Source organism: Pieris rapae, chromosome 12 (genome assembly GCF_905147795.1).
Source record: "Pieris rapae chromosome 12, ilPieRapa1.1, whole genome shotgun sequence".
NCBI classification, from domain to species: Eukaryota; Metazoa; Arthropoda; class Insecta; order Lepidoptera; family Pieridae; genus Pieris; species Pieris rapae.
This window is the reverse complement of record NC_059520.1, coordinates 10,224,722-10,243,635: the sequence shown is the minus strand read 5'-3', so window position 1 is coordinate 10,243,635 and position 18,914 is coordinate 10,224,722. Positions and strand designations below refer to the sequence as shown.

The following is an 18,914-nucleotide window of genomic DNA, read 5'->3' as shown; positions in this document are numbered from 1 at the left end:
TAAGTTTACTACTTATTTTAATATTATAAAGTAAGTAAAATAGGCTGCGATTCATATTAGGCAAATGGTATGATATTAACTATATCAAATAATTCGTAAGTGCGATATACTAAATTGGCTAAGGTATAAACTAACGATCAACTAATTAGCACTGACCGAAGTACACGTTTCAGCCGGCGCACAGATTTTAATCAGGCCCAGGTTTTGTTCGGTTGCAGCGATGTTAATACTGATTGACGCAGCATTAAGCGATGCTCTTCCCATTTTAGATTGATGGAATTGATTAGAACAAACCGGCCGCAAATTTCCCCGTGTTTGTTAGTTATAGCAGCTTTTCTACTTGACTAGTTTCGAATTGTAACAGTTTTTTACTCGATTCGGTATAATAAAGAACAATTTCATGTACTTCAGATACTTAAACGTCCATTCAAATACTATTAAGCAGTCCGTATCCATGACACATTCCAAACTAAAATTGAGTTCATTGAATATGTTGAGAACATCATTTGGTACTATCAGCGCGAATCACATCCACATTTGCACCGGTGGCGGAAGCATCATTCAATTTTACACCTTCCCGTCTCACAATAAAGTCGGTTTCGCTCTATTTGTAGCCGGTTGGATAATGCGTCCGGGTGCACTAACGATAATTCTCAACGCCATTATTAGCCCGCTTTGTATAGGAAATGTTCTCACTCCGGCAACTCCTCGGGCTCGGCCCACCGTGCTTGTCGATTATTGAGGTTATTCACTCAGGATTCCTACAGCCACACTCGACTCGACTTTATTCTAGGCATTGACTGTATTGTAACCGTCAACATTTTGTTACAAACATCATCATGTTTGCTTATTTCATAGTAAAAATTAACACCTACGCCAAACATTGGTTCGAGGAATTAAAAGTTTTTAATATTCTATCATACACAAATCCAACATGTACGTAGAATAAGCTGCAAAATAACTTCCACTGTTCCTCGAATCTCAGGAAAAAAAAGGAATTCAAGTATTATTGTCCCAAATAGCAGAAGTTCAGTGCATTAGGAGCGGTAGTTATCTCCATACTCTTCATTCGTCTTAAGATAACTCCTTAGAACATAGCGCGAGGTATTAATGTAAAGCTATGAAGTCGGCGATGATTGGTCGTAGAAGTGGAGCGAGCTAACTTCGGCCGTTCGTACAATATTCGATAACGATTATTGTCTCGGATCCCGGTACTAAATTACTGGGAGTTATTGTAAACTCGCTCCAAGTTTACAGCGGACGGAAAATATTGCGACTGCGGCCAGTATTGGGTTTCTTGGCACTTGAATTTTAAGATCCGACGCTTACAATAAAGTGTTTCCACTCGACTGTTTATTAGCGCGGGGGAAACTTTTGAACTGGAGATGAGCAGCTTTTCAATGTCTACTTCTGAGCGTTTTAAATTATTTCACTTTATCACCAATATTATGTATAGACAAATTAATAGGTTGCGTATAAATTATGCTTCTAATATCTTAACTATCTACAACATTGGTTCTGATATCATCTAACTTTTTACTTCGGACATCGATAAGTCTCTGAACACATCCATTTCATCAGAGAACACGCTCATCTTCTATTAGAAAACCTCACAAATCCGTCCACCACAAGATGTCTTGTGAAACTATAAATATATGTATAGACGAACGTTATGTTACGAAATATTGAACAAAGCAATGTTAAACCAAAAGGGACAGTCCATTAAATCTGTACCGTTAGCATTATTCTCCTTCAGACTGGGATTAGGGAAGCGAGTTATAATTGTTTTGCAGAATAGCCTCTGACTTCAGCTTACTACCAAGCCTGCTGTAAATCTTCTCTTTTATATGGATACCCGCATATACATTTTGTACCCAATTGTTAGATTTTAATATTTTCTTAATTAAATTATAAATATTTTTATGAAACATATTCTTAGCAAAGTTGCGTAGCAACGCATGAGCGCATGTGCAATAATTACTCAATTGTCAGTCGAACAACTGCCCGAAGTGGGATGGTCGAGTCGAAGTACGGAATAGATATAAAAGAGGTTGAAACACATGCGCACGGACAATTCCTTTGCTTAAGTTTTGAAGTTATAGAGTTAACGAAAATCAGTGGAGTGAATTGTGGGGAATCAAATCATCATTGGAGTGTATTATTTCCTACGAAGCTTTTACAGACTGCAGTAAAGAAAAATGAATGGCCTCAGATGTACATGTTTCGTTTTACTAGAATAATATTTGTTTTATTTTTCACGTCGTAACAATCTAATAAACATTGTAACTGATGTTTGCGGATTGTTTAATGCTTTATTCGACCGCCATGGCCGAAATGTAATTATTTTATTTACTACTACTACGTACTAACGATACAAATATTATTCTAATATTTGAAGTTTTTAGATGATATTGTCTTGGCCATGAAATTGAATTCGTGAGAAAATCCTTTTTTACTGTTCTTTATCAAGTACTAAAGTAGTTTATAGTTCTTGGTTGATGGCAAATAGGGGCGGTTATATTTTAGGTTAAGAAATTAAATAATTGTTAAAACATTTAAAATGAAAACGAAATAACTAGACATCAAAGCATATTCCACTTACACTAAAGACATTTATAAAATAATTTTAATAGCAAAGTCCGACGAACGGGTCGAACAAATGTGGAAACTCACATTATTATTATTCAATCATGCGATATCCACTCGACAACGGAACATAATAGCTGATGTCTATCTATTATTTGGTAGATACAACGTAAGTGAGGCAACGCAGTGATAATTCAAAGTAAACATGGAGCGATCGACAGGTGGAATTTGGGATATACGTAACTAAATAATTAAGATTTGTCGATACCAGAGATGTGTTGTTTTCGATTTATCGTTTGGATCCGATTACACGATGGTTTAATTTTTCCATAATTAACAAGTCTTGTATATAAATACTTAGGTACATATATTTATTAAATGTTACACGATTTCATTCGATAGTTAATAATACTTGTACAGTAAAAAAATAGATTACATCACAGTTACAAGTAAGAACTGTATTGAGTAAAGGTTGTGCAGTAACCGCAGACGCACCGCGATCGCGTGAGGTGATGTTTGGTTTGAAGCTCAACTGTAATTGCGATTCTACCTTTGCCTTGCCAACAATTGCAATTTACACTTCAGTCAAAACAAACACTTCAGGTTTATTTGTATTTTAATTTTAGTTGCAAGAAATGCAACTAGAAATAGCTATCTATGGCTTGACGTATGGCACATGGAGTACATTTTGGACGCAGGCAACTCTAGAGAGTGCAGAACCTGAAAGTTCACTTAGTCAAATGAAGTGAGTACAAGACCAAAGAGGTGTAGTGGAATGAGTGATGTCCACATAATTGATTCGAGCGGACTGCCCTCCAGATATCGATTGGGCCGAGAATAGAGGAGCTGCGAATGATTAATCGAACGCTTGTCGGCACCGATCGGACTTAATTGAAAAGTCAACGTCTCGATGTTTGTCGATCGATGCTCGATACGTGCTTTATTTTGCTTTGTTCGTAATTAGCCGACATCGTGTCGATATTATCTTCTCTCATTCGATTATAATTCGGAGCCTTTTACTTAACACCGAAACAGTGTTGAGCTGTGGCGTACCTATTAAATTTCTTTGTTAGTGGTCAATAAGTAGAGGGAATCTCCGAAATCCCATTTAGTGTTATCGACGATAATTTATTTTTAAACGTAAAATTTAATTAACTTAACCACCAAAACCAACATAATGTTATTGAAAATTATATCAAGATAAGAAAAAAATAAAACAATAAAACTTGTATGCAATAAGCTTTTTATCGCGTAAGCCACTGTTTATCTTTTTTGGAGCAGAAAGTCGAATCGAGATAGTTTAAAATCACAATAAACAATACGAACAGAATGACAGCTTACGAAAACATCACAATTAGAGAACAATGGGCCTCGAAAATTTCAATGAATTCTCTTCATAAAGAAAAAATAATACTTTTGCAGAACAATTAGCGGTTTTATAAAAGCCATAATGCTCGCATCGAGTTCCTGAAGCCGCAGCCACAATGCGACTGACCGTGGCCGCCATTTTGTGCAAAATTCAGATTTTCGCGCGAAATGGCCGACACATCCGTCGCTCGCAGACGCATTGTGCTTGTTTAAATATTAAAATAGAGTTTTGAATAATGAGCCGTTTTCGTGTATATTTTACATTTATTGCCGTGTTTGCAGTCCTCGCCAGATTTGATATTCTTGTGTGAATACGGCTTTATCTTTATTTGCGCAGACAAATTTTAATACCCGCTGTTTTATGAAGTTTGGAGCGAACTGCATTTGATAAAAGGCTAAATTCGTTATAGTATGCAGAGATAGCTGAAGGTATATATCTGATTATTAACTTCAAACCTTATTAAATATTCACAATCATAAAGTAATTTATTCAACTTAACTTGCCAATTTATTATATTTAAAATATATATTTAATTATACTTATTTAAAATATAATAATAGCATAATCTCTACTGTAATGTAGAAACATCTATATTTTGAACATGTATAATATTTTAAAAACTTTTCGATTTTGCACCATTTTTTATTTTTTATTATACATGTTAATTATTAAATTAAAACTTTGGATCGATCGCCTTGCACAAAGTGAGCATGGAGCTGTCGGTCAAATTCGAGCATTGCAAAAGCTTGGTCATCGCCATAGCCACTATTATATTTGTAACATAGCTTATGGCGGGACCAGGTATAGGTAACGTGGTTATTTGGCTTTTTGGAGGCATAAGTTACACGCACACATGTGTGTAATAAATAGTTCATTGTGACAAAAGGTTGGGTTTCGAAAAACTTAGTTCGTACAAAATGCGACTTATTACGAAATTAAAAATAATATTGGAGGATTGCATTTATTATAATATTAAAAATTCTACAAGAATAAATATTAGTTCTTTTATTCAATTACAGTATCCACAATTCAACCCCGTACATCGCGGACGATGCATTGGCCGCTTCCGCTGCGTCTGTGGCGGGAATGTTCTTTGTTCCAACTAGACTACGATCGCCATAATATTCCGAGAATGTTTCATTTATGTTTAGCGACGCTCGTAAATTTGTTTAGCAGTTATTATGTCGGCTATGATAGGAATTGGGGTCCGCAATTTCAGTTTTAAGGCCCGACCGTGGAAAATCAAATACAGAAGTACGAATATTTACAGCGACTTGCATAATTTCTCTGCCAGAGAATCTGTAGATTGTTGCCGAAATATCTCATCATCGTGAAAGAAAGCGTTTTGTTCATTTCAGCAATGTTTCACAAATATCGGACATCGTTGAATAGATTTGTGCACTGGTACATTAGATGTTGTTCTCGGCGATAGTAAGCAGAAAGACAAGGCAAAAGCTCATTTAATTGAAGAAATAACAAAAGGCTGAACTTGAGACGAGGCGACGTTATTAACGCGCGCCTTAAAAGCCTTTTTGTCGAGCTTCTGTTCTCACACGTGCGAGTTGTTCTCAACTAAGTGAGACATCTCTCTACACCCGTAGGAACAGCACAACAAAATATATTAACAAAATTCCTCTAGTTATGTTAACATTTTCGCGTGGACTATGACAATTTGAGAGCTTTCTTTTTTTCAGAGCATATTCCATGAAATACAATTTGCGACAAGTTTTTCGTACAACTATGAAATCTACAACCAAATTAGATTAAGGCCTTTTGAAGAGGAGAGGTATTTACTTAAAATTCTCGGGTCTAGACACTCGGAAATTTCCATGTTTAATTGTTTAAGTATTTGCTGAATGGTGAGACTGACTCCGATTAAGAATTAAGGAGAGAATGCTAATAATCCGTTCACCGCTGTTTATTATTTATGACTTCGTTTAGTTTTCCATCGCGGTCTCGTTAAGAGAATCAACGGAAGTTCTAACAATTAACAAGTTTGTAAATATTTAATTCAAAGAAGCGTTTATTAGCGGTTTTCACTTTCTAGAAATCAGTAGAATATGAAATTCACTCAATATATACATTAATATAAATTATAATTAATTGAACTTTCGTTACGTCAACTACGTTAATCAAATATTAAGTAATTGCGATTTAGTTAGATTCACACTGTAATTGTGAACCTGATAGCAACTTCTTGTAATATTCGGACATTCAAATTGTGTCAAATTGTGTGTAAATGTACGTAAAACGTAACGTAACATAAATGATTGAAAGACATTTCCGATTCCGACAAAACGTAAACATTACAATGACCCCAAAGAGGCCATTTTGGGTAACTAATATTCTTGGAGGTAATTTGGTATTTTGGTAATTTTAATTATGATCTGAGACTTATTTTGTGTTCGCTTACGTACTTGATATGATATGAATTCTCTATAATTCAATTATTATCATCGTCTTACCCTGGTATAAACACCTTCTCTATGAAAGCTTTCTTTAAAAAACTTTAAATGTGAAGTTTTCCATGTTATAAGAAACGAATAAATAAATAATTATCTTGTAACAACTTATTAACGAGCAAATAATAACCGCAAACACGATAAACGGTCGTGGGAAATTGTCGATAAATTGACGTTCGAAGGGCCAGCTTGCATTTATTGCGCCATCTCTCTCATCGCTCATCACTCCACGCGGCTGGAAAAGGCATTGTTTATTTTTCACACTTGCTCAGATAAAAAATCGTATAACGATTATTGTTCTATTTACTGATGATTTGCACTGTTTTATTCCGAAAAGAATGGGACGATAAACCGTTTGGATTGAGAACGACTAAAATAACTGTACATTAGATTTTGATAGAACATTGAAAACTCCATGCATAATATTTTACAAATTCCACAAGAAGCTCTAGAATTCCATACATATTCAAAAAATTCGTCAACCGACTGAAAATAGTAATAACAAATAATAACTACATGTAATCGACGCCGTAACATAATGTGACATAATTCATAAATAGTTAAACAACTATGTGTTTTTAAATATAATGCAAATTTTATAAAAATAATTTGTTTTTGTTTGCAAAAAGTATACAATCAGCGATTAACAACGAACTTTCAGTAAATTAATACTGATTTTTTTTCTTAAATAAAAGGGGTTGATTTTCAGGTTAAGATGATATTGTGTAATACTTGATTTAGCAGTTTAGGGTTAGTTTAGGGTACGTATGATTCACGGTATAATTTTATATATTACATTCTGCTCATGAGTGCCTGACGTGAGGTAAAAAAAGTTACAAATAATTTTTGATAATATAAAGTAAATTTGCCTCGTTAGTAAACTTTCACAGGCGCTATTATTTAACTTCAGCACTTGAACTTTTCTCATTCATTAATTTCATTTAAGCAAGTTTTTGACTACATGTAGCGATTGCGAAAATTTGTTTTTGCTTCAAATTAGTAATTGCATTTGATATTTTTACAAAGCTTTAGTTAGTCAGCAAATGCAAAACTACGTTTGAACTATATAAAAGCGAAAGAGTGAGCTAGGAGTCGTGAGTTGCGAGCCGTGCGCCGTGAACTGAGAGTGGGCGATGTAAACGCCGGGTAGTTAAAGTTGTGCTGTAAATACACGTTTAAGTCGAATAAAGTTTTCATCTCTCCTAATTGACGCTTAGCTACAATTTAATCAAGATTAATGTGTGTTTTAATCTGTGCAGAGAGCAGACAAAGTTACCATAGCTTTTCATTTGCTCAAATGACACAACGCCACGAAAACGGCATGAATTAATAAACATTCGTTCCGTGTTAGTTATCAGGCGCGGCCGCAATTAGCGCGCACGGGAACGCTCGCGTACCGCGCACGCTACGCCCCCTTACGCTAGTCGCGTGCGATTCGATTTAATAATACGCTCGCACGACACTCGAATGGGCCACCCGAATAATAAACGATTGTAATTCGTTACGTAAATAAACAATCACTTATGTTAATTAACTATTAGTCTGAGGACTATTGTTTTTTCAAATCAAAAATATTCGTAAATGTTCGAGCGATTCACGTAAACGTCGAACGATCAAACTGAAATAAAATATTCCGTAGAACAATAAATAGGGAATCCTCTTAGCTGTGTGTCTTTTATCGCATCGTGAAATAAAAGATCGTATCAAAATTTAAACGCATCTCGCAATCTCGCCGGAGGACGGTTGTTACTTGTTGTTTTAAATTCAAATGGTCCCTACACACCGCTCCGGGAATGTTCCGTCATTGTGTTATTAAAAGCTTTTCCCGACTTACTCGACCGTGTCGGATTAATGATGGTGTCTCGTCATACTCAACTAAAATTGTATTAAATTGTCCCATTTCATTTTTCCCAGGGCCACGCCGTCAAATACGGTCAGACAGTCTCCGTTCTATTGTCTCATTACGAGAACATGACGCATAACTAAAGCGATTAAACAAATCCGAAAAATAAAAGTCATTCGCAATTTTAAACCGTGACGGGTTGTTTCAAGCACACTGTTATTCGTTTCGTAGTCCAGCACTTAATTTAATTTGCGATATGCAAAAGTGCATGTAGCAAAATAAATGAATTTTACTGAGCCCTGGCTCACGGCGTTACTCGCTTAACTCGATTTCCCTTTGTGATAATTTCCAAAACAAATTACGTTCCGCCAGGAATGCACGCTAACTTTAATTTTACAACAATAACCACAGACTGAAAGAGTACTGCCAACGGCTCAGAGGCCACAATGTGCGCGGAGACTCCACCACAGAAGCTAAACGAAGCAGTTCATCCAGCTCTTTCTTCTAATGTCCAGTAATCATTATTGTTATCATAGTTCCCATGAGGCAAGCATATAAATGAAAAAAAAAGTGGTTTTGTGTAGTGAGAAATAGTGTCACTGTTTCCTTGAAAAGGGGAAATTTATTAATGTCCTTTAACATTTACCCGTCCAGATGACTGATTGTATGAGAATGGTAGCTAAAAAGTGAAGTCATTAATCTTTTTATCTAAGTTCAGAAATTTGCAATTCCCACAAATGACCTGTGTAAAGCGAGCAATAACTTGATTTGCGAATAAATGGCTCGGAATATGATCTACCGTTCCACTCTAATGCCTTTTAAAAGTGGGAAATTCCCGTTTATTCCTCCATTGCGCCATTAGTCACGAGGTGCTACCACAAAGTAGGTTTAAAACCGCAATCGACAATAAACATTAATGTTTGTCTACGTAAGCTATACAACTGTTTGTGTTTTGTTTTGTATTTCCATTATTCCATACTCGGCAATCGTTTTACACGTGTCTATTTCTGTACTGTGTTTTTAGCCGTTACATAGTATTTCTATAAGAGAATTCCCTCAATTTTACTCTGGGACCGTGCGTTATATGAAAAAGGGGTTTTACTGTTACAGATGTCGGATTAGCTGACTTCAAACATTCCTTCTCAATCGATGCGAACTGCATTTAATTTGAAAAAAAAAACAAATGGCGTGGTTCTGAAAGATGCAAGCGATAAAACTTACTTGACTGTTAAAAAAGTCGGTAACGAAGCGTTACCTAGTGTACACTTAAATCTCCAAGAGATCCAAGTGCATTCAGAAACTACAATCCTTAGAAAGTTAGAGCTACGTGACTAGCAGATCTTAGAGAGTGCAATCTGAGCTTCAGTTCAGCGCCAATTAGTTTCAACGGCGTCTGTTTAGGGCTGCGGTGGAGCTCCGGGCTTCTAGTGCTCTCGACTCTTAGCTGTTATGTTTCGAGTCTCGATGCAATCGCAGTTTGTGAACTCACTCCGATCGCTACTTCATAACGCCCTGCCGTTTTATATCCACGTTGTCAATGGAACTAATTAAAACTCGGTAACGAGCTAGCTTGTCTGCTTACGCTGAAATGGGCCTACGGAAGCATCAATACCCGTGCCAATCAAATTATTACTATCGAGTCCTCGTCGATAAGCTCACTAATAAACCCTTTCCGATGTTTTTATTAGGTCACAAGTTATATATATAGGTTACATATAGTTCTCGTTGGTACTTCCAGCCGAAGCTTTCGCCAAATCAAACGGTAGATACAACGAAGACATCTAAAGAACGACTTGAGAAATTAATGGATTCGAAAACTTAGTAGGAACAATCTCGTCGATTCCAACTTCTGCACTAAGAATCTAAGCACGTTTTAATTCGCAAGTTTTCGGGCTTGATGACTGCACCCCTTGAGGGGGATCGGTTCGTGACGAGACTCTCGATGCCAACAATAAAAACCTCGAAGGTGGGGCGTTTCTTTCAGGAAATTAGCTGTCACATTAGTTGGCTATTAACGCCCCGTGTTTTGTTCGATAAAATTTTTCCTCAGTCGAGTTCGGCCGACTAATTTGTCGTGTCATCATGAATCATTTGTGTACCTTCGTTTAATAGGCCGTGACATATTGTTTTGATCGGGGAGAATGATCTGTACTAATTTAGCATTATCTTTTCCTCATTTTGTTTCGCTGCAACTTTTTCAGCCTAGGAAAATAACTAATTACATACACGTGTTAGGAATTGTTATAATACAGTGCTACAATATCATGTTAAGCAAGGGTTAGTGAACGCGCTACTTAACAACATCCGAGATATATTTACGGAGTGTTTGTCGGTAGAAATCCACTTATTCTCAACTTGACAAATCATAAACTATCCAATCTCATTGAGCGGGAAACCCCATTCTGGTAAGCGTTCGCAATCTAGCGCAAGAGGCTGCCTCAAACGGAATTATTACAGCGAGCCACCAATAATTCAATGGTATAATTAAGCGAGATTGCTTGTACCGGCCAGCGGCTACATCACTTGGAGCGAATTAAGTTTACGCGGCTAATTATGAGTAATGAGTTATTTCTCGGTCTGCCTTCAATATTCCTGTGTTTCTGACGTTCTCGTTAATTTTTATTTCCTCGCTTTATCCAGTTTGCGATTTCGCTCGGAAACTAACTCTGGCTTCAATTAGTTTTCTCGTAGTTAAATGTAATGGGTTACGCTCGGTGAGCATTTCATTACGCGAATGCTTACAACGTTGACACCTTAATTATCGACCAGCATCCGAATACATATTGAATCATTGGACTCCGATTCTCAATTTTACAAGGTCGGGTAATATCGCAGAATACATTAACTTGTATGTGGTAAACCAAGGAATATTATTTTAAAAGTTATTTTGTTTAACTTTGCAAAAAGTAAGTACTGCTCAGAAGCGCCAAGCGAAGTCAATTTTGTCGAATTATAAAGTCTGTACCTAATCCAAAATATGTGTCATAATTACTACAAGATGTAAGAGTAAAGGAATGGATAACATTATTTTATTTTAAGCCCAAGTAAGTTTATGAAGTTCTACTCATCCTGTGTACAGATAGAAATTATTGACTAGATCTCTATCTAGAATAGAGATTGCCTAATTGATTTAAGGCATAAAACATTTATTTTATTTAACTTTGGAAATTGGAATTCGTAGATACAATAAGCAGTTATAACAATGCCACGTTGTCTTTTTCGTATATATTTAAATACTTTGGGCAAAAAGCTAAAATAATAATAATAATATGACGCAACCGTTCATTAGAGCCTGGAATTAAAGGAGACAGGACAACTTACTTATGCGTGAAATTTGCATTTCACTTCCTCCAAGTAAGAAACAAACTTTGCAGCAATTGGCAGGAGCGGACTGCGAAGAGTTTAAGTTAAAAAAGCGTTCGTTACAGAGGACACACTGAAGTGCAATTAAAGCAAAAGAGTGAAGGGTCGCAAGTGAGCTCGCAGCGATCGACTCCGATCGTTTTTTACAATTTTCAAAGCTGTAAAGGTACGACTCATGAATACAGATTCGAAATGACACGGTTGTGTGTTCGTTTTTCGGGGGTTGTTTGAAGGCAGTTTGCAGTTCCTCGTACATATGTGACGTGTGTGGCGTGACTTGTATTTATGAACGGGTTAGTGGCGTGGAAACCTGCCTTTATGGCCCCGCCGCTTTTGTTTCTCTAATACTATTTTTGTAGTTTTCGTTTGACACGCGTATTCTTTGTTGTGCATGTTTTATGTTTTGCCTTGTAACAAAGTTGTGAATTTACGGGGCAATTATGGTGACCTCGATATATGCCAAGCGCATTGTAAATATTACCATGAACGGGCCAAAGCATGTGAATCTCTTTTCAAAGTTTAAGCATCGCCATCTTGAATAATCATCTGTCTGAAGAGCTACACATATGCGTATGTACACATACACAGCAGACACAGGACTACATCGACACGTCTAATTAGCGTAGTTAGTGCGCGCCTAACGAGTACGTAACAAGGTAAACTTTGCTCACCGTGGATATTCTGAAGGAAACGTCGCTGTGTGCGTGTCTTCCGATAGCTTTCATTGTTATCTGTGGACAAAAACGTTTTTGTTATAATTTGGGTTTTAATTGGATATTGATATTGATTTGACGATAAAAATAATTATCCAAGAAATTACACAAGTTTTTTTACAAAGATTGTCAATGGGACAAATTATTATCAGACGAAGGAAACGATATTGAATCGAGGCTTAGAAACGTAGAAATACTTCTTGGAAACATGCCTCGTGTCTACGTTTTAAATAATAACGAAACATAGAAGAGAAAGAAAAATACTGAGCTATTAGCTAGGATGGAGTTATTGTGCGCAATATGTAGAGTACATGCAATATTAAATATTAAGATCGACGGTTCACGTCGATGTCGAACAAATTTTACGCTGAAAAGAATTGGACAATATTTGCAACGCTTCCAATATTTGTACGTTAAGATGTTGAAAGGTGTTTTCTTTCTTGACTTTTATTTAGGTTTCTTTGTAACAAGTATCAGAGGAGAATAATGTAAAAACCTTTAAAAACAAGGCCTAATGATTTGTTGGCGCAATGATTAAAGTATTCGTGGTAACAACGAAGTCGATCCCAAACATTAGTTTGTGCCGGGCCGTGAATGAGCCGAGCTCACATCGGCCAAATGAGCCCAGTATCGGGCGGAACGCAATTTGCAGTAAATAAGGATATCGGTTAGCGTCATTATCCGCCCGCCCTCCGCCGCCCGCCCTCTTCTTAATGAGTCAGCCTTGAAATAGAGCTGCGTACTCGCCTTTATAGGAACGTGGTAACTGTTCGATTAGTTTATTTTATTTAGTTAATCACGAAATGCTGCAGTTTTTACTAAGTACAGTGCTTTATGTAGCTATCATAATATAATATAATTCTTTACACATGTGTTGCAATGAATCTGCTACAAATATAGGTGGCTATGATAGCTAGCTATCTGGTAATGTTACGAGCTCATGAAATTCTGCCTCAGTCCAATACAAACCGATCTCCTGCTGTTTCCGCAATACAATAAATCATCGCACAAGCGACCCACTCCAAGAGCTGCTTGCTATAATATATAATCAATATACAATTCCACAAAATACAATATTAATTTTCAACCTCCACCGCAAATAAAATTTACTCAACATTCATCAAGCGACTCGCGATAATCACAATGTAGTGTTGCCATTTGCGTATTAAGAACATCGACGAATTATTTCAAATATACAGGCAGCTTTTAAAAAATGCACGCACTTACTGGATAAAAACTAGTTGAATTGAAATTTGTTTATTATTGATTGATTTCAATGAAGGATGGATGATCAATATTTTTATTTAATTTATAAAAAAGTCTAAATATATTTATGTGTGGTTCCGCAGTGAAAAAAAAACGTCGGGACAGTTTAAAATTGTGAAACTCTTAGGCCAAGACAGGATCATAAAGTAGCGAGCGAGTAGTCTGTACTGTTGGGCCGATTGTCGTAAGCCCATTGCAATGGCCCCCATGTCTGCTACTTGCAGACTTAGTGCATTACTTTTTGAAAAAGCGTACTACTTGGGGAGAAATTGGCTGTGCCAAAAATAAATTTAGAATTATTTCGGCAAAACGCCTTCTGTATGGCAATTAAAATTTACAATAGATTACCGAAAGAACTTAAAGATCTTCCGACAAGAATCTTTAAAAAGCGACGTAGTGCATTACTTTTAGAAAAAACGTACTACTCAATAAAGGATTATTTGTGTGAGACATGGTAATTTATACAAATTTAATTATGTATGATAATTGACTTAATTGATATGAATCTGACTAATAATGTAAAATCTAAACTAAGATAAATTTGCGCGCCACTGTGTGTGGCAGAATATGCGAACGTCTGACAATTGTACCACCTTGAAATTTTGTACCATATTCGTGCAATGAATAAATTATTATTATTATAATTCAAATTAAAGGTATGTAAGGTGTCTCACTATATCACCCTCGACCCATCGCCTGTCCTCCGCACTGTCGCGAACCCGTGTACATTCCGGAAAAAAGTGAATTTTCAATCGTGAGAAACTACCGCTTTTTGCAGACCTGTGTGAAAACAATGTTTTTGCGTGTGTTCAGATAGAATTAGAAATGAAATACCAAACACTGTGTATATAACAGAAGTAATTCTAGGTGTCCATAGCTTTTCCTTTTAGGCGAGTAGCAGTAGTAAAAACCTCCTGTTTTTAAGTTAGTTCTTCTGATAGACAAGAAACAACATCGCAATGCCCTTCATATGTCATCCGTCCTTTCAGTCTTAATCGTAACTTGAAAGGTGTTTTTTTTTATAGAACCGGGCGCAAACGGTAATGAGCAGTAATTCTCCGCGATGTAGGCATATTGTCACGTGAGTGCAGCAGATAGCAGTTAGTGAGGTGCAGTAAACATGAGGTTAACAAAGCCGACGACGGGTTCGCGCGTAATTAAAACAATGTACACTTCAACGTGCGCCGACAAATACTGCTTGTGCAAGAGGATTATATCCGATAGAATGTAGTCTATTCAATTACTTTTACACAGTGACGATCCGCAAAAAAAGGAATTTTCAATTTTTGGGCGGACGGTGGGCGTATGCAATTGCGTGGCCCCTTAATTGTACGTGTAAACGAAATTTGAAAATGTTATGAGTTTAACACGAAATGAAATGGTCTGTGACGAGGGCAGTTACGTAAACGGCTGCGTCTGTCCGTGAGTCACCCCGCACTGGAAAATCGTTCGGTTTAAGTTCCGCCTCAATGGACAATTATAATTTGTTCGATTTATTGAAACGGGAACCACACATACGTTAAACGATTATTGGTTATTCGAATATGGTTGTTTTATTTTAAATATACAATTTTATTGCTTGTAAGAAGTGACAATTACGGAATATAACTATGAGTTTTTGTGAACTATGAAGTATTACAATGGAGTCAATACATCATATTGTAGACTGTGGTAGGTAGTAAAGGAATCGATGGAAACAATGAGTCGTTGACACAATGAAGACAACTGGAGACTCAACATACGCGTGAGTATTGTCGCTCCGTCGCGTCAGCTCCACTCCCGACATACTGCTGATAGTCACTTTGCATTGGAAAAAGTCACCACCACAGTCTAGTAACATCTGGGAATTGCAGAGAAAACAATTCTCAGTGTTATTCAAATGTTTGCCAAAACAATTAAGTAGGACTTGATTTCTTAGACATTGTTTCACTTTTAAACAATATCAGTTGTGAAATTAGGAATAAGAATTGAAAATGAATTAAAAAAATTAATTAAATTGATACATTTCAAACAGAAGTGTGCATTCGTTTTTACCCGATGCCGTAACTGGGGGTGCGAGCTAGTTACAGAACTTTTCAGTGTCGGCTTGATGCCGTACACTGTGGTGCACTTGTTTTTATTCGTCACTAACGAGTGTAACGCATTGAACTGCGAGAGCCGCCCTCAGCGCCTTTGACGAGCCCCGATTGTTTCGATACAAACGGAAACACTCCCCGCCCTAAAAGGTTTTACAACTGAGCCTACACCCAGACTTAGGCTGCATTTCAATGAGAGAACGCGCGGTTTTGCATATTTCACTCGGCAACGATGAAAGCAAATAAATACAGGCAGTTCATTTCTTTTGAATATATACGTACTGTAGCCGAATGGCTCAAGTTTTAGTCCATAACATGAACTAATTTCCAGATCGAATATCGAAATCGAGTCCATTATGTAGTAGATCCACTCATCTCCGCTTCAATCGAAATTACCAAAATACGAAGCAGGTTTTAAAACGTTTGTAAACTCGTTTGGCGGGCAGCTTGTCCGCGGACAGATATTCGTGAAAAATGTGCCCCCGAATGCGGCGCTTTTAGCCCAGGTTCGGGCAGTCCCGGCACGACCGGACGATTTCCTTCGCCGGTCAATTGGAGTGCTCCGCTAAATAGCTCCACCTAATAGTGCTGAGGAACTCGCTCAGATTATATTAACGATATAGGAGACATTTATTTAGGAAATCGACATTTTATTTTATTCATCGTTAAGCTTTTGCATGCATTTACAAAACTAATAATGTCTGCCCATCGAAAAGGATCAAGTCCATGCAAAAATAGATTGATCAAAGGGCGGCAATGGTTGTTAAAGGCAGAGCATTTCGGGACAAGAGCGCATGTTTATTACAGACCGAGCCCGACCCTCGATTTGCATAACCGTCTCGTAATTAGAAACCATCTCCGGTCATCCTTTGTCCCATTCCACTCAGGACTAGTCATACGGGGCGTTCCGAATTAGTCTTAGCACGTTGCCGGTAAGAGTATTAGCATTTCTATATGCACTTTAACGGTAACGTTCTCACAATAATAATTACAGGATACAAATCTGAATCTCTTACGGCTTTTATTCTACGCAAATAAAAAAAATTAAGTAAATTATTTTCATATTCTAAAGAATCTACATACGACATTTAAGTGACGGGTTGATGTTACAGATATAACGCAAATTGTAATTGCTTTGATAAAAATTTGGCAATAACATTTTCAAAATAGGTTGCATACAATTTTGGAAATGCTGTATGAATATGCATATTTGTGTCGACGGCATGTTAACGAAACAGCCGGCTGCAAAGAGCTCCATAAATAATTAATTTGTGTGTTTGCATCCTTAATGCGGTGTAATGTTAATCGGCTCGGCTTTTACTACCGTTACCACATCGCAGGCAAATAAAATTTCGCAACATTACATTTAAAAGCTTTATACTGACTTATACATTAAAATTACCCCAAGTTCTGATGTCCCATACAATCGAAGCAACTATCCTAGTAAATGCAGAGTTCTGAAGACACAAGAGATTGACATCCAAGGTTGTATAAGAAATAAATACATTCACAATATTATCTAGTCTCAATGAAGTTAGTATACAATATATCATTTGGTAAGGATTTACAATTAAAATAACTAAACATTTCAAATGACACTTGGTGACTCTGAAAGGGGAAAGCTTCAATATGTACGGACTGTACACGTCTAATTACAATTTTAATGCGTACACACCTTCCGAAGGGGTCGTTAGTTCGACATTATATAGAACACAATGGTAAGAAAAATAAGCAGACAGGTGGAGAGGCACGTTCCGTGGCTGAGGGCCCTTGCCTCGTCATTACCGCCCTTCTATTATTTTGTAAGGTTTACTCACTGTTACCCAGTCGAATAAAAGAACAAACATCAAGCAGAATTGGGCAACTCGGCGACTGGAATGTTTTGTAAGCTTTGGTATAATAGTATTAAAACGTGTTTTAATTATAAGTAATTAGTTTAGTTTTGATTGGGTACAAGAAGCAAAGCAAAAGTAGCTCTAGCGTAGCTCGAACTAAACATAAACAATAGAACGAAACAAATGATAGCCGTGATAAATGTTCGTCTCAGAAATGGCGCTCATTCCCGATTGATTGCGGATCATTCCGACAATGGAAAATTGCCTTTAGGCGCCTAATATCCGCTGCCTTTCAACTGAATGAAGCCTATTATTTTTCGAACTGTATCAATTTGCAATAGCATTCTGTTTTCCTAAAGTTCTAGACTCATTTAGAATTAATTTAAGGTATGCTTAGTATAATAAATTCTTTAGTGTCATCTACTAACTAGCTGTGTTAAAAGATATTATTCATGACGACATGGGTTGGTCAAATGACTGCAAAGTATTACTGGATGCTTTCGAAGTTCTCAGCAACAGTCGTATGTTCCTGTAATTCGGGTGGAGTTGGCGCGCGATCAGATTCACTTGTTTTAACTCCGCTTATTTATTGCTGAGACAGTAATCGAATGTGAATCGGGAGGGGGTATTCGATCGGATTAGGGGATTTTTTGTAGACAGTAAAAACGGATTCCGCTTTAGATTAAGAGCTCAGCTTACTGTCTTTTGTATTGTAAAGAGATATCTATTAGCGTTTAAAGTGTCACTTAAACTACTGAAGCCCCTTGACATCCACGCGTACCGGGGTGAAGGACGGTTTGTATGGAAATCAAATTAAGTATCCATACGGTATCATCGGATAGTTTCTAATTGTTTTCTAGAATATTAAAATTTCAATTAAACAAGATTTCTCTTCCACCAAATTGAAAAGCAATAAATTAATTTTGTGCTATGTCTTTTATTCTCCGAAAAAAAAAGTTCCGCTTTTAATAAAGCCCAAAGCCGGCCACAATAATTGAGTCTTGTGTACTCGCGATACGAGGGATATTGCAATTGATACGGGCCCTTCAGGCGGTCTGCGGTTGCCGCTATAGTTATTTCATTAGTGTTAAGCGATTAATCAGTGACCGACACAGAAGTGGAGGAGCTAAGGGGGAAGGCACCCTCGTGTGGGCTTCGCACTCCACCTAATGTTGGAGATTGAGGATTTCAACGGATTTCTGCACCTTTGTTGGAATTATTGTTAGTTTAAATTATAGAATTTGTTACGTCACGTAATAATTACAAAAAAGTTTAAACAACATAAAAACATAACTTTTTAATTAACAAATCTCTCGCTGACCACACTGTTGGACTCAACGTTGAGTTTTGTAAATAAATAGTTAAGGAGTAGTTTTTGGTTTAATAAAAAGAACGGCTTAAA

General features: G+C 36.9%; 1 protein-coding gene across 3 annotated transcripts in view; it reads right to left on the bottom strand.

Annotated features, from left to right (window-relative positions):
* LOC110996691 (slit homolog 3 protein) overlaps positions 1 to 18,914 on the bottom strand; it is a 121,637-nt gene that overhangs the window by 17,780 nt on the left and 84,943 nt on the right. For 2 of the 3 annotated variants that reach the window (XM_022264503.2, XM_045630601.1), the window contains one exon: positions 12,295 to 12,354. The exons of the other annotated variant lie outside the window; for it this stretch is intronic. In XM_022264503.2, coding sequence (XP_022120195.2) covers positions 12,295 to 12,348 — 54 coding nt within the window. In that variant the 5' untranslated portion in view covers positions 12,349 to 12,354. The remainder of the gene's footprint in view (positions 1 to 12,294; positions 12,355 to 18,914) is intronic. 3 annotated transcript variants of the gene reach the window in all.